At 28.6% G+C, this 25,242-nt stretch overlaps 3 protein-coding genes and 1 long non-coding RNA gene across 4 annotated transcripts; all 4 read right to left on the bottom strand.

Annotated features, from left to right (window-relative positions):
* Positions 1–24: 24 nt before the first annotated feature.
* On the bottom strand, positions 25–25,224 carry LOC141532368 (uncharacterized). Its single transcript, XR_012480081.1, has 3 exons — positions 24,127–25,224; positions 1,113–1,259; positions 25–630 (listed from the first exon to the last, which is right to left on the bottom strand). It is a non-coding gene; the product is annotated as an uncharacterized LOC141532368 (long non-coding RNA).
* Positions 5,577–8,377, bottom strand: LOC141532360 (uncharacterized). The gene is made up of 7 exons (XM_074250678.1): positions 8,286–8,377; positions 7,921–8,138; positions 7,526–7,647; positions 7,153–7,263; positions 6,512–6,871; positions 6,156–6,354; positions 5,577–5,831 (listed from the first exon to the last, which is right to left on the bottom strand). Exons 2-7 carry the CDS (start codon positions 8,123–8,125, stop codon positions 5,689–5,691), a joined length of 1,140 nt encoding a protein of 379 aa, XP_074106779.1. The 5' UTR covers positions 8,126–8,138; positions 8,286–8,377; the 3' UTR covers positions 5,577–5,688.
* On the bottom strand, positions 15,125–16,858 carry LOC141532365 (uncharacterized). Its single transcript, XM_074250684.1, has 3 exons — positions 16,805–16,858; positions 16,575–16,710; positions 15,125–16,129 (listed from the first exon to the last, which is right to left on the bottom strand). The coding sequence occupies exons 2-3, from the start codon at positions 16,602–16,604 to the stop codon at positions 15,782–15,784; spliced, it is 378 nt and encodes a 125-aa protein (XP_074106785.1). The 5' UTR covers positions 16,605–16,710; positions 16,805–16,858; the 3' UTR covers positions 15,125–15,781.
* Positions 17,459–22,764, bottom strand: LOC141532297 (uncharacterized). The gene is made up of 5 exons (XM_074250577.1): positions 22,719–22,764; positions 22,033–22,199; positions 21,689–21,755; positions 21,454–21,595; positions 17,459–18,024 (listed from the first exon to the last, which is right to left on the bottom strand). The coding sequence occupies exons 1-5, from the start codon at positions 22,719–22,721 to the stop codon at positions 17,792–17,794; spliced, it is 612 nt and encodes a 203-aa protein (XP_074106678.1). The 5' UTR covers positions 22,722–22,764; the 3' UTR covers positions 17,459–17,791.
* Positions 25,225–25,242: the final 18 nt, after the last annotated feature.

Below are 25,242 nucleotides of genomic sequence, written 5' to 3'. Positions count from 1 at the left end.
GGATTTTTACATTTTTATCTTTGCATTTACCTTGCATTGTTGCATAGTACCCGCCGTTTTGATGAACTTCGCCCTTTTTAAAAATAAATGCACACTTTAACCTAAATTGTTTCCAAAATTCGCAAGATATTATATGAGTCCAGGTTTTTGGTCGTAATTTTACATCAACACAACTGTTCTCTTTTAGTACTTGGATCATTATATGCTGCCATAATTCTCTAGTAATGATAACATCAAATGTTTCTAGGTCCGGCCGTTCATGTTTATAATGTACAGGCAAATAATCTTTGTCATTTTTGGCATCCTCTTCGTCAATATCATCATCACTCTCATCACTAACAATATCATTAAAATTATCATTTTTATTCAAATTTTTCGACATAAAGTAACCACATTCCTCTCGGGCTCGAGTTAACAGGTTTCTCCTATCTTCTCTGACGTTCGTGCGGATTGAATGTATAGACCAACCATATTTTTTTACGTCTGGTTCTGCTGCTATTTTTTTCCACACTTCGTTTTTCCATTCAGGTAGAGACTCAGTTACAAAAAAACTGATGTATTTTTTAATACCTTAACGGCCTCATCTATTGGCATTGCACATTCTCGAGGCATATTGAATAGTAAGAATACCTAAAAAAATAAAATTGAATTAATACTTTCCTTAAAAACTATGGCTTTGGTAAATAAAAATTTAAAAACTAAAAGATCAATAATTACAATATTAAAATGGTAAAAGCTCAACAATTGTAAAAACTATCAATAAATATTGCCAATCACTGTTACGAACTATACAAGTACTTTTATGAAAATGATTGGTTTTTGTTTTCGTTATACATAGACAACAGCAGATATCACATCCGTCGAATATTAATGAATTATTTTGTAACAATAAAAATATTGTAGTTCAAGTATTTTAAGAATTAAATAATCAACTTTTTTAATGTTTATTAATTTTTGATTGTTTTATAAAATAAAAAATATTTCCACAATTATCGACATTACCTACTGATGATCAGTTAATTTATTTGCATTAAGTCGACAAAAGAGATAAAGCAGATTTAAAAAAATTTGAATTAATTGAAATGTATTGAGAAAAGAACTGTCATACGAACATTTAAATTCTCAAAAATATCGAACTATTTATCCAGACGCATCAATGTATGTTCAATTTTTGCTTCCATCAAAATCTCACGTTTTTGCTAACGAATGGATGTTTGACAAGTTGATTACAACATAAATCTTTACTCAGGAATTTTAATCTGAAAATTATAAAACGAAATAAGTTAAATAAAAATAAATTCCTAAATTACTAACAGTAATTGATTATTTCGACAATTATGTAATGATAATCATATTAAGTTATTAAATAAAAACTGTACACTGAAAAAAAAAAATTTGCTATCATAACCAAAGTCAGGATTACGCAGCTATTTGTTATGATAACAAAACTATCTTGGTTAACGTAACAAAGTAACATTTGTTGTGGTAAGTAAAGTGAAGTTGCTGTTTTAACAAATAGTATGTGCTAAGGAAATTTTTTTGAATACTCTCGAAACATAAATTTGTGAAAATTCACTTGAATAAATGAATATTCACTTTTTCCAAGTGCCAATCGAACCACTAGTGATTCAAAGTGGTTTGATTGGCACTTGTAAATAGTAAATATTCACTTATTCAAGTGCATTTTCACTAATTCATGTTTAGAGAGTACGCATAGAATTTTTTCCATCTGATACATTTCTAAGGCTGATAGTCAGTAGAGGAACTAGGGGCACGAAGGCCCCCCTGGGGCACGACGGCCCCCCTCAAAAAAATTTTTTTATATGAATTTTTGGGGAGGGGGCCGTTGTGCCCCAGAAAAAAAAATGGTTTTTCTTCGATTTTTTGCAAAATTTCGACTGATTTGTTCGAAATAGATGGAAAGTAAATATATTTGATGGTTTAAAGCCACAAAAAGGAAAAATCGGCTTAGAGGGGCCTTCGTGTCCCAGGCCCCCCTATTAATTTTAGTTGTAAACGTGATACTTAGCTCAATTTAGACAGATAGTTATTTTTCAGATAAAAATTGTAGACAATTATATAATCATTACATAATCAATTTCGGGAACTTGGAAAATAGTAAAAATAATTAAAAATATGCTGTATGGCATATTAAAAAAAAAATTATCATCTGATTATCAATGTCGACGTTCCGGAAATTGTTTATTTATTTATGAAACATGGATTAGAATCCACAGAGTAATGGTGAACAAAGTTTTCTGAGTTACTTTTATATTAATTTAATAATTTTTGTTTTACATAACATTTATTGTAAGTTCAATACTAATAAATATATAAACATACATACAAACATATCTAACAATTAATTATAGTACTATACGTATTTTTTAAAAGTTGACAAACATGATATTTTAAAACAATGAAATTTTCATTATTAACTGAGGTATAAATGTAGAGAGGAAATGGGTCAAGTAAGTCTTTAACATTGACAAATATAATTTTCTCATCGGTTTTTACTTCGTATGCCCATACATGTTCATTAAACCCTAATAGGTCAATACTTTTGCATGCAAAAACTAATTCATTACGATCATGAAGACTGATGATCAATTCAATTAAAGCAAATGTTGGGCAGAGATCTTTCGTTCCAGTAAGTAGAACCATATTTTGGGTATATTAATACTTTTATATTCTACCCATCGAAAAAAACTTTTTTTGGAATTATTTAATGCTTCATTTGAACAATTATACTTCGACCATGTTTTAGAATCAATTTTCATTTTAATACCAGTAATTTTTTCATCTGTAATAGATCTATTTGTCAAAAAACGATAATTTAAATTTAGTTGGTGCTTTATCGCGATAGATTTACAAATATTTACGCGAGATTTATTAATTGATGCCGGTACTGTTAAATTTGTATGCTTAGATTCAGCTCTGATTGATGATAAATGTGAGCAAGGACCACTTTCTTCACACGTTTTCTTGTAGTAAAGAGAAATATGGCCCTTTGGTTTCATAGATTTACCGGTCAATTCCTTATACAGCTGCCAGTGTCTGATTACAGTGGTATCAAATGCATTTATTTGATCATTTGTAATTTTTTTAGCTAAAATAAAATCAAATATTTCTCGCAAAATAACATATAATTGCCAGTAAGGGTTATCTTTCGACACTAAATCTCCAATGATTATTCCCAATAATCTAACAAACGTGGTTAACTCTGAAGCTGTCATTTTTAATTTATTATTTTTGCTCAAATCGTCATCTCTAATAAATGGAGGTTTGTTTAGGGAATCAATAGGCCCATAATCAAAAACTGCTAATCTTTCATTCAATTCCGATACAGAAAACTCATAATATTCACTATTTTGTGAAGTAATTGCACTTAAAATTTCTATTAAATCATCATGAGCTATCCCTTCTCTAAAGTCATGCATTTCGTCGACAGAAAAATTTTCTACGGCATGGAATGAAGCTGAATTAAATACACATTTTTCTCGTATACCTGTTAGCGTAATATTGTTTGTTTTAAGGTCTGTCTCGTAGTTTTGTACAGTTCGAGTCAATTCAGGGGATAAAACAATGGTATGTTGACATGTATTTTTGTCCATTTTACAAAATCGACAATAATAAGTTGCATAAAACGATTCAGTAAAGCCTAAAAGACCATGTAAGCCAAGGTTATCTCCTTGGATGAGACCCAACACAAAATAAACATGTTTTTCACCTTGATTTGTTAAAATTTTAATTCCTTTTTCTTCCAAAAATTTTATTTCCTTAATGAGCGGGCGGTAAATGCGATATGTTCGATTTTTTTTATTTTTATTTAAACGAATCCAACTGTCATACAATAAAACAAGGAAATAATTTTCTAATTTTGACCGGCATTCTGATGATAAACATCCCTTGCAACCTTCACCTCACTCTGGAATCACTCTGTATTCAGAGTCAGAGTGAAATCATATTGAAACCAGTGTGGATCCAGAGTGGTTTTGTGCCTTTTTTCCAGAGTCAAATCACAGTGAATCCAGAGTGATCCCAGAGTGAATTCAGAGTAATCTCAGAGTGAATTCAAAATGAAACTAGAGTGTTTTCAGAATGTCTTGAAAATGTTTTCAACGTGGGTTTAGCGCTTTTCAGAGTAAATTCGAATAATTCTCAATTTTGTCCTTAGTATATTTATGATAACTTTAACACGAGTGTAGTGCATTGAGTTTTCATAATTTACCTAATTATATTAACAGTTAGACGACAAATGGTTAATAAATTGATAATCATATAGCATTTTTCAACTACATAATTAACAATCATTTCATTCTACAAAATAAGAGATAACAAATTTTGTAATTTGAAAATACTTTCAATTAGTTAAAGGTCTATTTTTATCTTTATTATATTAAATTATGAAGTCAACAGGTGAATTTAGTATTATACATTATTAATTGGTTCCCTATTTAAAAATTTTTAAATGTTATGAATTTTTGTATGAGACTTAAAAAGATTTTATTTTGAAAATACTAGAAATTCACATAGGGATCCGTTTGATCCCGGGAAAAAAAATTATATATAATTCTATAGAACCATATATAATCTATATATAATTTCATATAATTTATATATAACTATATGTCTTTACATATGTTTGTTTTTAAGATTATATGTAATTATACAAAGCTATATATAATTGCAAATAATTTATATATAACTACTGTACGTCACTACATACATTCGTTTTTAAGATTATATATAATTTTTATATAACTACATATAATTACATATAATTTATATATAACTATATGTCATTACATGTATTTGTTTTTAATATTTGATCGAGCTAAATTTTAAATTATTTTAATTTTAAATTATTAAAATTTAACCAATTAAATAATTGTCTTCGAATAAATTAATTTATTAATAGTTAATAAATCTTTCTATCAGTGTATATTGATAATTAATAATTTACAAACGAAATAAAAAATTTTGTTCATTACGCATTGATTATGCCCCTCGCGACTTTAGGATCATTCTGGAAACACAATGTTAGCAGTCTGGGACCTTTCTGTAATCAGGCTGGTTTCATAATGTTTCCAGAACGTTTCCAGAGTGCGCTTGTTACATTTTCCCATAGTGTATCCAGAGCACAACCAGGGTGAATACATACTAAAACCAGAGTAAATCCAGAGTGAATACATACTAAAACCAGAGTAAATCCAGAGTGAATACATACTAAAACCAGAGTAAATCCAGAGTGAATACATACTAGAACCAGAGTAAATCCAGAGTGAATACTCACCAAAACCAGAGTGAATACATAGCAATTCCAGTATGTAACTTTAGTGAATATATACTGGAATCAGAACTAATACATACATACCATAATGAAACCTTAGTAATTTTATACTGGAATCAACATGTAACTTGATTGAATACATACTGATTTCAAAAAGATGCAGACCAAATCCAGAATATAACCAGAATGATTTCATACTGTAATCGGAATAAATACATACCAAAACCGAATTGGATATTTATAAAGATCAAAATGTGCTCGACATAATATAATAAATGAAAACTTATTATTTTCAGGTTATTATTATTGCTTTAATTGTTTTTAGATGAATAAATATTAATACAAAAATAGATATAATTTTTCTCATATACTTTTTGACAAACATTATTTTCCATTTAAGCAGTATTTCGATTTTTTAAGTGACGCCGGTGATCATTAAGATAAGCTCCTATCCACGATTTCAAATAAATTGTGATATCATCTTTTGATCCTGGGATGAACTTCAGTTCTCTTTTCTGCTGCAGGTATAGACATATATCTGTAATATACAAAATAATTTAATTATTATCAAATATATAATTTAAAATTCTATATCATATAGTATTATTTGAAAACTTTAAGAACGTGCTCAAATTACAGGCCAAACAAAAGATTGTAAATATTTTTTAGATTTAAATAATATTGTCGGTGATAATATATGTTTTTGAGCGCTTTGAACTCATCAATTCCGTTTTTAAAATCTGACAGTCATACCAAGTCAACAGAATTATAAATTAGACATTGTAAAAATTTGATTTTCAATTATAAAAATTAGTGAAATGAATGAAACTGAAATGTGTTATAAAAAATAGGCTGGTATTACCTCTTATTTTTTTGCACTGCTGGTTAGTAATTTCTATATGATTTTCGTTCTTGTGACGGTCCTGAATATACATCTTTTCTAATATCTCTGATGGCCACAATTCTTTTATTATTAAATTTACCCGTTGCCTCATGCTCGACTTTTTCAAAATTTTTGCTAAATTTTCAGCACCTATTGCTGTATCTCCAAAAACGACAAACTGGAATAAATAAAGAAAATGATGAAATTTAGTTTCATGAATCGTAAATGGTTGATAATTTTTACGGTCATTCAGAAAGAGTCGATTTTGATAAGATAACTACTTGTTACTTGAGCAGTACTGTTACTGTTATTAACCAGAATATATATATAGTTACCTCATCTCCATTTTCGATTATTATCGATTCTGTCAATTTTGGAATAGGATAAGTAACTTGCTGATTATGGCCTGGTTGTTGAGGAGCCTGCCTTGACTTAACGTTGTTATGTTTCAAATCTGCCTTAATCATTCGACTTAAATTATTTATTTTATTATTTAAAGTTCTCAGGTTAGTATTAAGAGACGTTAATGGCCGGCGTATAACTGTCTTGCTGCGTCGTGACGTTGATCGATTTGATGAAACATTAGGTACTGTTGGACTACGTTGAACCGGTGCTCCTCGTACAGATTTTTCGACACTTGAACTTCTTTCGGTTTCACTATTGTCACTGACAATCTCCGTGGGTATCTGCTCTTGCTACAATAATAAGTAAATCAGTGAGTGTAATAATTCAAAACGCATTTAGAAATTACATTACAGAGACAAATACTTCTGTATTAAAATATATGTATTAAATAATATTTTGTTTTTAAGTTAGCTCGTTAGATATTAAAAGATGTATTAGCATGGAAAAAACAAATGCGTTCTATCTTTTCAAATACAATTCTAAAAAGTCAAACAATTAAACAAGTTCCACAATTTTTCAGATTACAAAAAACAGGCTATAAAATTACTGTATTACAATTTTTGTAACTTACGTCACGGTCTATTTCATCGTAATCCCTGGGAAAATTATTGCTTGGCATCATATTGCGGTAAAACTCCGATGATTTCGTCGTAACCTTTTCTTTTGGGTTTTTTTTATTATTCTGTTCAAAAGCAACGAAATAATTATTTAAAAATTTTTAAAAAAGTATATTTTCAGAAACAAATACTATTAAATTGTTCAATAAATTTGATTTTAATTTTTGGTATTAATTATAAGTGAATACGAAATAAAATAACTATAGAAATATATAGTCGTCTAATATTGAAAGTTTGTACAGTTATTGTACTTTAATTGAATGTTTGACAACTTTAAACACTGACATTAAAATTTTATTCTTTTATTATGCCAAAAATTAAACTTACTTTTATAATTATTTTCGGCTTAAATGGAATATTGGTTCTCATTTTTGGACTGTACTTCGGTAATTTCATCATAATAATTCGATTAGAATCCGAATTACGTTTCATAAGTGTATGTGGATTATCTGTAATAAATGACAGTAATTATAACTGAAAGATGTAAAAATAAGTTAATAATTTACTATAAGAAATATATATAATGTAATTTATTTATTTTTATCATGTTTCATTTTTCATTTCGCAGGTAGACAAACAAATTGATTATTACGGAATTCCAAAGATAATCTTAAAATTCGCGGTCAAAAGTCAAAATGTTAATTTTTTGACTTTTAATCAACAAAATGATCGTTGTAACTTAACTGGATGTCAATTAAAGTATTAGTTTATAAAAATCATACCATCTGAGTCCACGAATTTTACGATTGCATTACCCAATGATAAACGCTCGTCCCTCACAATTAAACTGCATTCACGGTCGATGTCCTTTGTCCAATCGATAGGCGTTAATTTTTTATTTTCGTTTATTCGGAAAATACAGCTGGAACACACTATGTAGCTCTTATTTTTACGGACATCTTTCACAAGACTATATTTATGATGCATCTTTATCAACGATCTATGAGAAAAAAATGAATTTGATTAGTAATTTTTGCCATTTATATACTTATGAACGTTCTTAAGTTATAACACAGAAATCGAACTGCCGATAAATTATACATATTGGCTATTATCAATGGAAGTTGTAAAAAAGTGATGTACTTACATCTGTAATTTGTCCTAGAGTTAAAACATCTGTTGTTTACACGTCGCCATCTTTCATGGGTCTTAAACGCAAGCGCTGTAAAGCACAGAGGTCTAACATTAGTATATCCAGGCATAAATCACAGCGTCTGGATAGGATACGAACATATTTACGCATGCGTGTGTAAGGTAAGCGCGACAATTTTGAGAAAAATAAAATAAAATCTTATAACATTGTCTGAAAATTGGACAAATTCCATAGAAATAATAAACGGAATAAAATGAAAAAATTATTTTATCATTTTAATTACAAGCCGAAATAAATAGATGATTTTGTCCCTTTATACATTTGAAATTTTTACGTAAAACGTCTAATGCTTGCATCTACATTCTGCGCATGCGTTTACTATTTTTCATATTGAAATCATCTTTTTTTATTACATTTAATTTTTAATACACGAGAAGTTGAGAATGTAAGCAACTTGTATAAATAATATTATTGACACTATAAATTGTTTATTAAATTATAAAATAAATATAAACTATCCACAGCGTACTTTTTTAATCGCTCCATAAATGTGTGATTTATAAATTAACTCTTTGTATATAAAGTCGTTTACTTAAAAAATTAACCTAACTTGTGAGATTGTTCAGTCTGTTATTAAAGTCCTGTAGAAAATACATGTAATCAAAAATCAAGCATTAATAATAAAAAGTACTTTCAATTGTTAGTATTTTGACTATATAATCTACATTGAACATAGAAGTGAATGCTAGGTAAGTAAAATGGCAGTTTCGAATGTTTTTCTGTAATATCTAAACAGTTACATCTATTATTTTGACCGTTTAATTCAATGTAAAAAACGTGGGAGACTTGCTTCATCAATGCTACTTAAATTTTTGCAGTAGAACTCTGTACAGATAAATGCAGGTTATATTTCCATAGAAGTTTAATAGTTGAATAATAATCTATTTGAACAAAAAATAATTTAATATACTACCTATAAAATTATTCACATATGAATATTGAGTAATTAAACAAACCTCCATTTCTAAATTACTAGTACTTTTTTTTCTATAGATATCCCTGGGTAAACTATTTGAATGTTGGCTAGGCTATCTGTAAAATTCAGGGTTGATTACCGTTTACGCGTAGATCAATCAATGTCATTCTAATTACTAATTTTGTATTTATAAATTCTTTCACCAGATAAATAATGAAGAGGAAGTTCAGTAATTCTCGGGTAGCAGTGTATAGAAGACAAAAAAGAAAACTAGCTAATTATTTGACGGCGTTTCCAGATGGACAGGGGCCATCTATTCCCCAACATTTTTCGGATCACCAGTAAGTTGAAATAATTTAAATAATATTTTTTCCGACTTTCATCATTAATGTACATGTATGAACACATTTCAAATAACTTGCATGTAGTTTTATTCCAGCATAAATTTGTATAAAAAAAAATTAGTAGAGATCAAAAATGATTTAATTTTTTAAATTTCAGTAGTCCAAATTATATTATGCTATTGGTGCTTATTTGTTAAAGCATTCAATAAATGAATTCGATTTTCTTACTGCTTTAAAATGTTTATTATTCGTTCAATAATAGTTCAATAGTTCAAATAATGCTTTAGATGAAACGATTATAATTTAATCAAAATCTTACTTTTTAATATGAGTAGATCAATTTTTATATTTTTCATTACTTATTTTTTTTTTTTTTTAATAATTTAGTGTATTATGAACTTGTTATTATGGAATAAATGAATATTACGCGTTATAAGCAATTAAAAAAATTTTGTTGAAATACTTAAAATTTATTATCATTAATGAAAGCAAACTTGTTTATTATCCCTGATGGAATTCTTTTATTGAAAAGTGTTGAAATTGATAGAATGTACATTCTCAATAATTTCAATTATATTTGCTTCAATGTAAATATACTGTTCACATGGAGCGACTACTGATCAACGCCTTTCAATGAGTATTTTTAATCAGGGAAAAGTTGCAATCATAGCTGTGCCTATGTACTGTTTTTTTCTATGATGATGTTTTGATAAAATGAGAATTTATTATGTGTATTTACGTTTCATTTCAGAATTCTGAGCATACCGAAAATATGGATGTCGAACCTACCAACGATCTAAATGTTAGTAGTTCTCATGGTGTTTGCGTTGAAGATATGTATGATACTGACAATCGAGAAGAAGAGTATGAAAATGAATTTCATCATGACTATAATGTAGAAGACAATGAAGAAAAGGAAGAGGAAGAAGAATACAAAGAAGAAGATGATTATAATATTAATAATGATGAAGAAGAAGAAGAAGAAGAAGAAGAAGAAGAAGAAGAAGAAGAAGAAGAAGAAGAGAAGGAGAAGAAGAAGAAGAAGAAGAAGAAGAAGAAGAAGAAGAAGAAGACGAAGAAGAAGAAGAAGAAGATGATGATGAAGACGAAGAAGAAAAAGGAGAACACGATGATCAAAGTGAAAGTACAAATAATTGTAGTGAAGTTGAAAATTCGAACAAGCCATTTTTCAGCGTCGATAATGAAGTAAATCCAGGTGTTTTCTTAATTGCTAAACGTAATAAAACTGCAAGAGACCACGTTCTTGCTCAAATAGCTATATCATCCCGACATCAATTATCGTATACAGCTACTCTTGATAACTTGAAATGGATTAAATCGTTGTATTATGATAGTACAATACCCTCTACAAAAGATGGGTTATGGAAATTTTTAAATCGCAATGATGATTGCCTTACCTATCATTACTATTGTCGCTTATGTCAGGACTATTTAGGCTTTAAATGCGAAATAACTAATAAACTGACTAGACAGTGTGAATGTAAAGCGTGTGGTCCTGATGATAAGTTAGAATGTAATTTACGTTACTTCATATACTTGAGCTTATCAACACAAATCCAAGAATTACTCTCTATACCCAACATTAGTGAGTCGTTAAAATATAGATTTCATCGAATAAAAAAAGATCCAGAGGGTTACGAAGATATTTATGACGGCCAAGAATATAAATCGCTCTGTGAACCTAGAAAATTTTTGGAAGAATGGTATAATTTCTCATTAACTATAAATACTGATGGATGTAATGTATCAAAGTCTTCTAAATCAAGTGCATGGCCGATTTACGCTCAGATCAACGAGCTACCTCCACAGATGCGAAAGAAACATATGCTTCTTGCGGCAATATTCGTGGACGAAACACATCCAGTAATGAATAATTTTTTAAGACCATTTACCACAGAAATACAAAATATATTTTGTGATGGAATTACATGGAAACCTAACAATAATTTAGAAGTAACATCAAGATTAATTGTCACCACATGTAGCTTAGACGCCCCGGCCCGCGCAGCATAGCTTGTATTAAGCAATTCAACGGAAAATATGGTTGTTTATACTGTTATGCAAAAGGCAAATCAGCAGGACGTGGTAAACGAATTTATCCATTATCTCAGTGTTATCAAAAAGAACGATGTGATGCCGAAATACGTAATGACATGATTCGAGCTTTTGATACCGAGAAAGTGATCCATGGAATAAAAAATATATCAGCTTTAGTAGCTCTACCATTATTCGACATAAGTAAAGGTGTTGTTGTTGAAGCGATGCATGCTGTTTTTCTCGGAGTTGTAAAGCAATTAACAAAGTTACTTTTAACTACAACAAATGCACCTTATTATATTGGGGCACCTAAAACTATGAGCTCGATAGATAAATCTTTATTGTCGATCAGACCACCGTCATGTCGCTCACGAAAACCACGGTCCATATCAACTTATCCCAAGTGGAAAGCATCAGAATGGCGGAATTGGCTCGACTATGCTCCAATTTGTTTATTAGAAGTTTTGCCAAAAAATATTTAACCCATCTAGCACTTTTATCAGAAGCGATTCATCATTTAAACAGTGACTGCCTGACGCCCAATAATTTAGAGCGATCTGCTACTCTATTAAAAAATTTGTATCACTTTTTCAAAAGTATTATGGCACGATAAATATGTCTTCTAATGTCCATTTAATGACACACTTGGTATCTGTTGTGAAAAACTGGGGCCCAATATGGGTCCATGAAGCATTCGTGTTTGAGTCCTGGAATAAGAGAATCATGGATTTTGTCAGCAGTTCTCATGCTCGAGTTAATCAAATTGCCATGCGCTTTATCATGCGAAAATTTATTATTACATCTCTATACGATAATGCAATAACAGCTGAAACCAAAAAAATTATGGCTAAACAATGTAGAGTTTCATTGGAAACCAATAAAATTGACACTAAAAATCGCTTGAAAGGTGTAGGAAAATGTATAACACGATTAACGACAGATAATGAACGGAATGCTTTGATGAAATTTGGATATGAACCTATACACATGGAATGTTTTGAAAAGATGATATTAAACGGAATCAAATACGAGTGTAAGAATACAAAAATTGTAAATTCGACAACAGTATTATTTTCGATGGAAATAATAAATTTGGTACGATAATTTCAATTGTTAAATTTTGCAACAATAATAAAACAATAGGCGGTATTTTCATTCAACGCATGCAACAAGTCAGAAGTCTATTAGGAACTAAGCATATTCACAAAGTAACCACCAGATTGGATGACCTAATTTTTATCGAAGAATCTCAATTTATTAAGCCTGCAGTTCAGATCATTAAATCGCAACAATTATATGTTATTGAACAAACTAACTGTTGGGAAACAGATTAGTTATATAATATAGATAGGTTATGTTTGTAATTAATATGTTATAATTTTAGGTGGCTGTGTGCAGGTACCAGCAGTTATTTGATTGTCTGTTCCATTGGATGCTTCCCTGAGTTCCTATATTTTTATATAACTTAATTTATAAAAAAATTTGAATAAAGTTGTTAATTTTATAATTTAAGAGTTTAAATTATTTCTTCAGCATTCTTTAACACTCATTACAAACTGTTTCTTTCTAGGTATAATTTGCTACATCTATTTATATGTATATAGCTATAAAGAATATAACTGAACAGGGAATCTAGATACACAGTAAAAAGGTTTCCTTCAGCCAAGAAAATAAAAATTGATTCAAGAAAATTTTTTTGAAGAAATTGATATTCTTGAGCTAAGATAATGAAAAATGTGAAACCAAGAAAATTTTCTTGTTAAAGTAAATTTTTCTTACTTTCAGAATTTTTCTTCTTAGCTGAAAATAAATCAAATTCTTAAAATAAAATTTTCTTCAGTCAAAATTTTTTTCTTCGCTCAATTAAACCATTTTTTCTGTGTACGGAATTTGAAGTTAAGTAATCGGAAAAACTTGAAATCCCAAACATAACAATCAATTTAGCAATAAATTTAAGCTAATTTTGATGCAATTCAAATATAAGTAGGAAGTAAAATGTTTAACGTTGGATTAACAAAAATTAATTATGGGGCTATATTTCATATTTATTGGACGTATAACTTGTTTTCTGTATCTAAATTAGCCCTTCGTTAGTCGCGCTATGTGCGAATCGCTAGCTAACAACTACTCAAATTATAAAGACTCGTTATAGTGCAAGTGAGAAACTAAAAAGACGCGACCAACGGAGGGTTAAATACGTAACATAAGTACTCCCACTCTTTACGGTGATTAAGACATCATTATATATATTGACTATGGATACATTATGGTTCTTATATGTTTCAACTCGGGGAGCTTTGTGATAACAACATGTATTCACTCTGGTTCTTTGATGGGCTCTGTATGAAACCATTTTGGAAACTTCAAGATAACAAAATGTATTCACTCTGGGTACGTTATAGTAACATATTGGTTACAGTACGTATTCACTCTGGAAATACTCTGTTATCATTATGTGTTCTTTCTGAAAACATTCTGTTTTCAAAATGTATTCATTATTGTTTCACTACATATTCATTCTGGTTACCGACTGAGCCCACTATGGTTTCACTCTGGAAACACGATGGACAAATGTAACAAACACAGTCTGGAAACGCTTTGGAAACACTCTGGAAACAGAATGGAACCATTGCCACTCTGTTTCCAGAGTGTTTCCAGAATGGTCCTAAGGTCGCGAGGGTGTATACGATTTGCATTACTTGTAGTTGTTAAAAACCTTGATATTCAAGTAATTCTCATCGGTAAACTGGTAAAGAATTAGTCTTTCAAGCGTCAGGTCCCAGATTCGATTCCCGAGCGTAACGGTTGTTTTTTATTTGATTCCACTCTGACTTTAGTCTGGGTTCACTCTGGTTCCACTTTAATTTAATTCTGAGTTCACTTTGATTCCACTCTGGCTTTAGTCTGGGTTCACTCTGGTTTCATGCTGGAAAATAGGCACAAAACCACTCTGGAACCATCATGATTCCATAACGTTTCCAGAATTTTTTCAGACTGATTTCAGAATGATTTGAAAGTCGCAAGGGATGGAATGGATGCGTAAATGGGCATAATCTTTCCTGATCGAGAGCCTAGAGGATTATTAACTTCCACGTCATCACCAGATAAAAAATATGGTATCACAATATCATCATCTTTGTATTCAGATCGTTTTTTAGCCCATGATTTACACTGAATATAGTTTTCAATTACTGCTTCATTATTTTTAAGTTGTTCCATATAATTTACCGTGTCAGTTAAAGCATTAGGTTGCTGAAAAAATTTTTGAACGTTGCACGTAATGGTATAAATTGTCCACATATGTCAATCATTTTACTCTTAGAGCCTTTTTTGATTTTGAAATAACATAAGCACGATCAATAATGTACGATTTCGGTTTTACATAAAAACCTGATTTTTCAAAATACTTTAACCGTCGATGCTCTGTATCTAAATCCGCAAAAGTATGTTTTATATCATCAAACATTTTTTTAATTACATTAATATCTTTATCGGAACAGTTTGAATTAATAAGAGTATTTTCTACTTTTGATTCTAATATACCTATAAAAGAATCACCCAAGAAAACCTTAATATCATCGACAATAGATTGAACAATATTTTTAGACAAGCGAAGATTAGCGTACAAGTTTGCTATAAGTTCTACTGCTGCTTTATTAAGGGCAGTTTTAAAATCATTCGCTGAAAAACCCGGATTATTTGTATTTTGCTGAAAGTTACTCTGAGTATTACTATCATAATTTAGATTTTCCCTATTAGAAAATTCTCGAGTTTCATTCATCAAATTAATATTTATATCATTTACAACTAATGAGTTCAACTGGCAATCATGTATTCTCTGTAAATGTTTTTTGAAAGAATCTTTTGTGCTAAAAGTTGAGTAACAATTCAATTCTCCACAATTGTATACATTTTTTACATCTGGATGTTGTTCAACGATATGAAAAATGAGTGTATTAATACAATCAATTTGAATTGAACAAATACTGCAAGTAGGCATTTTAAATTAAGTAATTATGTTGCTAACTAACTAATTATAAACATTTACGGACCTGTAAAATTAAACCATCAATGAAATGCAACTGATTTTAACTTAATAATTAAACTTAATTTTAGGGAGTAAAATGTTTGTACTCTCCAATCAATGTTTCGACGCTTATATAATGGCTGTTGTATGTGTCATCATATGGCAAACCCCAAAGAACTCTTTGGAAAAACTGCCATATTGGTGCCGATTCAGGGGGGTAAATTGCGTTGAGAGCGAAAATACACTTAAAAAGCAAAAAAAAAGCTTCTAATAGAGAATTAACTTCATAACGATAGTCTGCATGCAAATAGAGGAAGATTTGAGAAATGTTTTCAATTGGACCCACAACAACAATGAATGGTTGTAAAGTACACTTGTATTGAGCAAGCTTGTCGACTCTTCTTTTGACTATTGCTTCAATGTTGCCAACAACCTATGAAAAATTTTAATTTTATTATAAAGAAATATAAATAAAATAAAACCTCAAATCACGTAAATGTCAAGTCGAATGTTCAACAGAATAAATTTTTCTGACCATTCATTTTTCCTACAACAAAATCATATAAAATAAATATTATCTGAAAATTAATTGGTTATTTTTACTCTCAAATTAATATAAAGAAACATCAAATTTATTGTAGAGAACAGATTGGAAGTAAAAAAATTAATTTGGAAAACTTAAATTAATGTTTTTGAATCGAATAGATATAAGTTTTCCAATAGAATAAAATTGAACCAGTAAATATTTCGCAATCAGAGGAATTTTCATTCAATTCATGTTAAACTTTTCAATTTTACTAAATTAACTTCTGCATGAACATTCAAGTGGAAATTCACTAAAATATTTGTTAAATAAATATTATTAATATTAAACTTACTGATACTTGTAATACGAATCCTCTTTGCATTTCTTCGTGAGTTGGACGAAAATGTTTAATAATTTTTTATTTTGGATTGCATTACAAACACCGAATAATAAGGCCAAATGAGTTAAAATAAACGCGGTTTTTTCGTCTAAATAAATAAAGAAAATTATATAAAGTAATATACTTTACGACCTTTTAATTTTACAGCTTGTTTGAATTAGATAGATTTTATGTACACTTACTTTCACTTATGTCAGTAACAGAATCATCAAAAATATCCCTATCGATCAATTTTTATATAAAAATTGTTCCACTTTTCTCAATTTTCCGTTGCAATCTGGTCTCGATCAGGATATAAAGTATCAAAATCTTGTTTAAGCTAAAAAATTATATTTTTTAATATAAATTATTCCCTTCCATCAGAGCAAGAGTCGGAGAAAAAAAAATAAACAGAAAGAAACATTAATTATTTTAACAGCAACATTATTATATTCAAAAAAATTTTTTGAATTAAAATATGTTTAAGGCATTTTGTTCGTTATATAATAAACAAATTAGGTTGATTGGAGCTAAAAAATATAGAACTAAGGATATAATTTCCACGAATATGTTTCTGTCAAATAAAACAAAAAGAAATTTCGAAATAACAATTTGTATTTAATATGAGTTGATTTTAAATTATTCAAGAACTTTTTCACTTGATTTAATAAAGTTAAGTTCTTTGAGATTATATACCAAATTTTTTCTTGTAAATCGATTGACTTATTTTATTTCTATTGAAAGATGTCTAATGAGAAATTTTTATTATTCTGTTTAGTAGTTAGTTTTTTAATCATATTTACATTGAAAAAATTATTGTTTTATCAAATAAAATGAATACGACTATAAAAATTTCTATCGCTAATTAATGTATTTAATAATACGTAATAAACTAATGAATAATATTTCTCAAAAAATCGCATTGAAATCATAAGCCACATATAAATCTGTTAATTTGCTCGAAAAGTATCTTCGTTGAATAGTTTTTGAAAGTGTTTTTAAATAAATTAAAATTTTTTGTAAGTCTTGTAAATTTCAAATTTTTTCAACGATCTATTAAAAAGCTCAATTATATAAAAATAGATGTAATATGGAAAATTCTGATCTAATAAACCGCAAAAAGTTTCAAAAATAGCGAGCAATTTCATTTAATTTCTTAATTTTACGTTAATAAATTATCTTAAGTTAAATTATAAATAACAGCGCATTTGGCATACCAATAAATAGCCTCTATCATCTTTGAAAGCGAAAAATTCAGACAAATAATTATAAATTTCAAAATCATAGTTTTGTAAAAGATTTCTTCTTTCATCGAAAGTAGCTTTCCAAAGCACTAAAAATTCATTTAAAGGTACATCGAGGTCTTTCAAAGATTCTAAAGTTATAGTCGAGCCATCATTTTCACTTTCTACACTTTCGTTATCTATAGTAAAAAAAATATTTTTATTAACTTTTGAAAGAACAATCAAAATATTCATTATTAAAATATAGATCGGAAATTTTGTACACAGAAAGAAAGATTAATTTCAACCGAGAAAATTTAAAAATTCGCTGAAAGATCTAAGGTTACTTGAAGCCAAAACAATAGGGGAGGGTGGGGCAGGACGGCCCACCTAAGCCGGTTTTTATTTGTTGTGGCTTTCAATTATCAAATGAATTTACTCTTATCCAACTTTGACTCAATTCACCGAAATTTTTCGAAAATTTCAAAAAAAAATTAATTTTTTTTTGGGGCAAGACGGCCCCCTCCAAAAAATCATGAAAAAAATTTTTTTGTTTTTTTTCATGGCAAAGTTCTTTCTCACGTCAAAAATGTTTTTATTTCTCTCCTGGACAATTGCATTCACTTTCCTATTACTCAGAACAACTATTTTTAACACAATACCAATCGTTCTCCTACTTTACAGAAAAAAAATTGAGTGAAATGATTTTTTCTACAAACCTATTAGGGGGCGTTCATAAATTACGTGAGATGTTCAAGGGGGGGAGGGGGTCGAGTCAAATCTCATCTAATCTTACGTTGGAGGGAGGGGGGGTCTCGGCAAATATCACGTAATTTTTTTTCTGAATGAAACAAAAAAAAAATTTATACTATTTTGGTCCATTTAATCCAGATCGCACATGCTTAAGATTTGATCCTAAGCGTACTCGTAATACGATTAAGATCATTCCCTAATTCGTTCTAAAAAAAATAATTTCATTTATACTTCGACGTTATACATTTACTGACTGTCAAGCCATCATCCCCCATGAAAAAAAAAATTGTATTTCGAAATATATAAAAAATATATTTGTTTGCTTGACGGGCAGAAAGCGTCAACTTTCGGCCCGCTGCGCTAAACGAAGTTGTCGCTTTCTGCCTTCGTTGAGCAAAAATAGTATATTACACACCTAGGGAAGTAAAGTAAGAAATGTCTCAGATCACATATAATTGTTGGCCGAGGTGAAGCCGAGGTGTGTAATATACTATTAAATATATTAAAATTCTATAAAAAAATATATAAATATGTATAAAATATGTACAGTAAATATATTTTTAATAACTAACTTTTGGTCGATTTTCATATATATTTTATATATTTTTAATATATTTTAAAGTACATGAAAAATAAATATCTAAAAATATAAAAAAAATATATTTTAAATATATAAAATATATATGAAAATCGCCCAAAAGTTAGTTATTAAAAATATAATTACAATACATAATTTATTACTGAAAATCATATGGATATGTTGGTTCCAATAATCTCTCTTGAGACCACGCATGATTCTCCATGGACTGAATTAGAGTAGACATTCTTTTGAGTAGATTTCGTAGAAATCTAAATATTGCAATGGTCCTCATGACAAAACTTTTGAAAAATTTTGCTCTATTCCAACTTAACTCGATGAGCTGAGTCAGAAAATGCATGTGGTTCAAAAGTTTATATATGTATGTATATATATTTATATATATATACGATATAACGCGGCTTGTCACCACAATATCGTCGCCAATTTACAACGGATCTTTACCAAACTCAACATACTTATTCTACCGACAGATACCGAAGTCAAATTCGAAGATGAGCTCAAGCGGTCAAGTAATTTAGAAATACCAGGATTTCAAAATTTTGAAAATCATAAAAATTCATATTTCTTCACTTCCTTACTCGAATAACTCATGAATGGGATAACTTATCGAAATTCTGTAAATTGTATCTGAAAGTTCTTTAAATAAGCTTCAATTTCAGTACCAAATCATATGTGTAGACTTAAAATTATTCAGAAATGCCAGGATTATAAAATTTTCAAAACTATAAAAATTCGTATTTTTTCACTTTCTTACTCAAATAACTTTTGAATGGGATAACTTATTAAAATCCTGTAAAATTCATCTGAAAGCTCGTTAAATAAGCTTTAATTTAAGTATCATAACGTATGAGTAGGCTTGAAATTAGTCAGAGATGCCAGGATTCAAAAATTTTCAAAATTCTTAAAATTCATATTTTTTTACTTTCTTACTCGCATAACTTTCGAATGAGATAATTTATTGAAATTCTGTATAATGCATCTGAAAGCTCTTTAAATAAGCTTCAATTTGAGTACCATATTATATGTTTTGTCTCAAAATTGGGTCCTATTCTGCTATACCATTATAAATTTTTATTACACTTATAATTAAACTCTCAGCAATATTGATTACTAGTCTTAACTAGTCGTAAATAAAAACACGAAGAAAATTTTCTTTTCTTTTTACAATAATAATCTAACGCGGTTAAGTAAGAAACCCACATTTTGAAAAATCTCACGTGAGATTGGGGGATGGGGGAAGGGGGTTGAATAAAATCTCACGATATCTTACCAAGGGGGGAGGGAGGGTCTGAAATTTCAAAAAAACACCTCACGTAATTAATGAACGCCCCCTTACCAAATGTACAGTACCGATAATTACATTTATGAATATTGTGAGGATTGATTTATAATAATTCTAAATGATAAATCTCACTCCCACAGGGGGTTGCAGGGGTGAATGTCAACAATAAAAATTGTAAATTTTCGACATTAGTTCTTACACACTTGCAATTTGGTAGAAATCTTCATGTATAATCTTCGTGTCAAATTCAGCTAAGAATTGATCTTATTAATTAAATTCCAACCTCAATAAAAATTGTAGGGGTGTTAATAACGAATAATTCTTATTTCCAAACAATAGTTTTATACGAGTATATTTCATATGCAGGATGTGTCAGAGAGATGAGTAGAATAGAAAAATTGTTGTTGTTTATAAATTAGAACTTTTTGAAACATGAAATCTAGAACATGTCATTCAATTTTTTAGGATGATCCTGAAGGTCTTAATAATTGTTATTTTTCTTTTAAATAAAGAATTTGTTATTGTTATTCACAATTTTTTCGAATGGTCTATTTCGCCCTAAATCTATAAAATCAGCTGAAAAATATGATTTTTACTTCATTAATCATGATTAGATTATAAAGTTATAAGAAAACTTCTTCTTAAAACTTTTCAGTGGCTCATTTTGCCTTTGTTTTCACACGTAGGGCTAACAATTCATCAATAACCCGAATTTGTCGTGATTAAAAAAAAAAAAATTTTTGGTCAATTTTTGAGGTGGGCCGTCTTGCCCCACCTGGGCCGTCCTCCCCCACCCTCCCCTAGTTCATAACACAAAAAAACTTTTCTTGAATATCAAAAAAATTATACTTTCACCGAAATTTGTTTGATTGATTAGAACAATTCCTTAATTAAGAAAGTTTATATACATCAAATAATTTTTTTTCTGTGTAAAATTTTCTTGATAATATACAATACAATCTTAAATTTTTTCTTACGAAATTTTCTTATTACCTTCATTTCTCTTACGCTTATTTTTGTTAATGGAAATCAAACCAAGCTTAATCATTTCCCGTCTCGTATTTGACCATCGTCGGTATAATTTGCCATGGCCAGCTACAAACTGTCCGTTCTCAGTAATAAAAATGTACGTCAGCTATTATTACAATTAATTCAAAGTTTTATTGAACAATCTTATTAGATCTTCAAAAAAATATTTTCTTCTTAAAAATATAAGACCCTAACGAACCTTGTTTTCTTTGGGAAAAAGCTCTACAATGGCCTCAGCTATTTCTATGAAACGTTTACCTGATATGCTGCAAAAATTACAAAATTTACGAGAATTCGAATCGAATTAAAAGGTAAGTTTTACTCAAAAAAAGCCTAAACAATAGTTAAAACTTAAGGCCCTACATGCAACTTCTTGCTATATTCAAATGGTCTAAAAATTTCATAGCAATTAATTTTTTAAATCGCTAAACTTTTTAAGATCTTTGGAAAGCGTTTTTTAATTTTTTTGAGTAATTTAAATGTTACCTCTTAAGAAGAAATGAATGTTAATTGACACAAAAGAGTATAATTTGATTTACTGACCATTTGTCAAGGCTACATTTGATTTCATCATCAATAATTATGTCGACGAGTTTATTCCGATCGTGTTCAGTGAGACCTTCATAATTTTTTTTACGTTTTGGATTTTTTTTATATGAAGCAAGAACTTTTTTACCAAAACTGGATTTTTTTAAAAGCTCTTCTAGTGTCTATTGATAACATACAGTGAAAAATTAATAATCAATAGAATAAATAAATCACGCATATTATGACTCTCTTATCTAAAGTAAAGCAAAAAATCTCTCAAATGAAAAATTTTGGTTTCATTAGATAAATTTAAAGGTATAAAATTTACGTACTCAACGCTAAGCCTTAAGTTAAATGTTAAAAGTATAAGTAAAATTATGGGGTAATACCATCGATTCACTAAATAAAATAGGTCTCTGATTTTCTCGCGGATTTTGGGGGATAGGACTCTCATCACTCGGATCAGAATCCAAATCAGCAGGCCGTGGATCATCTAATGCACATAGCAGATGATTTGAGTAATATCAATAGTCTTTTTTAAAATTAGAACGAGTATCCCTGATTAAGAAATCTAATTTGAAATAATTTAAAATGATTTGAAATGATTCAAATGCATCGGATTTTAATACTATATAGATCTACAGTTAACATGAAAGTAATCATTTCAAATCATCTTTCTGAATCAGGGATAAACAAATTACCATTCAATGGAGTATTTATTTCATCCACGAAGGAAGTGGAAATGAGTTCTGTTGGAGCAAGCGAAAGACTAGACGCACTAAAATCACGCTGGTGACTCTGTTTCTGTGATAATAAATTCAATTAAGTATTTCAATTTATTGTAAACCTTAAATTAATTAAGGAAAACGCATCAAATTTTCAATCTAAAATTTCTGAATGAAAAAATTTTTGTCAGTGTAAAAATATTAATACATGACATCTAAACGAATAATAACAATTAATTATTAACGCTTAACCTTAGCTGAAGATTCTTCCAAATTAGTATTACTAACAAGATTTTTTAATTATTTCGGAATTTGATTTGCTCGCCTAGTGATAAATTTAATTGTTTTAAAATATAGTCATCAACGGAAGGCAGAAGGTCAACTGTAATCTCTTGACCTGTGGATATTGTTAAAATTAATTGTTTTTCAATTAAATATTTACAAAAAAGTTATTGATTTTACATTCGATACAGAAAAAATATTATCTAAGTCCAAAAAATGATTGACAACCGTGAAAATTTTCTTTATAGAGTAAAAGTTTTTAAATTTCACAAAATATTTAAATTTATCAATTTGTTAAACATTTTTTTCTGTGAATAAATTTTTAATTATTTTTATTACAAATGGTGAAAACCTTTCATATTGATACTAACCAATGAACTTGTTGATTGATTCGTCACTTATCCCCCAATTTCTTAACAAATCATACATTTCTTCATTGTCCATTTAAATTGTAATTTTAATCAAACTTGAATAACTATGCATACAGTAAATTATAATTTGATCACTTCCTTTTTATCTCTTAAATAAATAAAATAACTTGGTAACCAAGAATATGAAATGTTAATAAAACCTGATTTATTATTTTGCCTAATACATGTCATTTGTTTCAACGGCAACTTCATTTTACTTGCCACAACAAATATTATTTCGTTGCGTTGACCAAGATGGATTTGTTATCTCAACAAATAACTGCGTAATCCTAACTTTTGTTACAATAGCAAATTTTTTTTTTCAGTGTACTTTTATTCAATCTAATTTAACACATTTTATCTAACATATATACATCAGAAAGATATATAATAAATAATGAAATTTATATGACTTCACAGTGGTTATCACGAAAACATTCAGTAAATTAGAACCCGAATTTTTTTACGTAGTTGTGGTAAGTTTTTTGATAATATATCGAAGTAGCCAATGAACAAAAATAAAAAAAGGAGTAAAATTTAATTATTTTTTTATGATATTTTCATTCGATAGAGAATTTTCGATTATAAATTTAAAGACGTGACTTTTAAAAATTCACTGCTTGATTTATCAGTTACTGTGCAAATAGAAGTGAGACTGGAAAGAGCGCATAAGTTATTACTTAGGTACTCACATAATCGAAGATTATAACTGTATTTGATTGTTTCTCCCAAAAAAAGCGAAATGAAATACTAATTGAAATTCAGCTGGTAAATTACTTTTGGAATAAAATTTTTGAATACAGAACATAGATGTACAACGAATGTGGCTCTGAAAGTATTTATTTCAATGTAAATATCCAAGTTCATTGAAAAATGTTTCGTCCAAATTTTATGGCGGCTTTATTTTACCTGCAATTCAAATTTTAAACAAAATATTCTTTGGTTGTTTGATAAAAAGTATACATCTATTGGAATTTGTAGTTCCATTATTTGAAAAAATATATTTCTCCTTTGGTTGCATAAATAAAGTTAATGACGATGGTGAAAAAAACAGAAAACTTTTCAAAAAAGTATAAATAACACAAGCTCTACCGTAAAAAATTATTAGTTGCCAATTACAAATTATAATTGTTTTAATCTCGACCAATTAAGAAATGAAAAAAAAAATCTTGAGGTAGTACCACAAGTGTCAAATATCAAATACAAAGTCTCTTTCGATTTATGTATTAGATTTACCCATTTTTCGTCGTATTGGAGAAAAAGAGACAGATCTAATTTTTTATAGTTTTTTTTATTAATTATTACTATCAAATGCCCTGAATCTGTACTTTTAACTATGCGAAATATTCAATATATTGTTTCTTTTTATTAATTAAACTTTTATTGAAATTTGTGCGGTACTTTTTATTAAATAAAATAAAATCTGTGAATTCTTATAGAATTAATGATAAAGGCTAAAATTTTTTTTACATCAATATCTTTTTTTTGGTTCTTTGCAGATCTTTAAAAATTTTAATGATTCCTTATCTTATTTTATTATAATGTATTAGTACGCTAAGTTTTATTAAATTTTTTATGGTAATTTTATAACCCAGGGCTCAATCTTAATGTCAAACACATATGAGGTCAATTTGAACTTTCAATTTCAAATGAAAATTTCTTAAATTTTCTTTTCAAGTCTGATAAGCTACGTCAATTTCAAATTGTTTTAACATTAAAATATTGTTTTATATAATGTATATGATAAGCATAAAATTAAATCTATAAAATTTCGTCTTTTTACATTAAGATTAAAAATGACTTACGAT

Source organism: Cotesia typhae, unplaced genomic scaffold (genome assembly GCF_013202065.1).
Source record: "Cotesia typhae breed Kobodo isofemale line unplaced genomic scaffold, CoteBio_Ctyphae contig_59, whole genome shotgun sequence".
NCBI classification, from domain to species: domain Eukaryota; kingdom Metazoa; phylum Arthropoda; class Insecta; order Hymenoptera; family Braconidae; genus Cotesia; species Cotesia typhae.
This window is presented reverse-complemented; position numbering and strand designations above follow the sequence as displayed.

Excerpts from the sequence above, each read along its gene's own strand:
- LOC141532360 (XM_074250678.1), bottom strand. The coding sequence starts at position 8,125 with ATGCATCATAAATATAGTCTTGTGAAAGATGTCCGTAAAAATAAGAGC. Across the intron at positions 7,648-7,920 it reads AAAATTCGTGGACTCAGATG|ATAATCCACATACACTTATG; the intron begins GTATGATTTTTA and ends CATTTATTACAG. Across the intron at positions 5,832-6,155 it reads GCAGTGCAAAAAAATAAGAG|ATATATGTCTATACCTGCAG; the intron begins GTAATACCAGCC and ends TGTATATTACAG.
- LOC141532365 (XM_074250684.1), bottom strand. The coding sequence starts at position 16,604 with ATGCAAAGAGGATTCGTATTACAAGTATCA. Across the intron at positions 16,130-16,574 it reads GATTCGTATTACAAGTATCA|GTTGTTGGCAACATTGAAGC; the intron begins GTAAGTTTAATA and ends AATTTTTCATAG.
- LOC141532297 (XM_074250577.1), bottom strand. Across the intron at positions 21,756-22,032 it reads AAATGTAGCCTTGACAAATG|CATATCAGGTAAACGTTTCA; the intron begins GTCAGTAAATCA and ends TAATTTTTGCAG. Across the intron at positions 21,596-21,688 it reads TTTTTCCCAAAGAAAACAAG|CTGACGTACATTTTTATTAC; the intron begins GTTCGTTAGGGT and ends TTGTAATAATAG.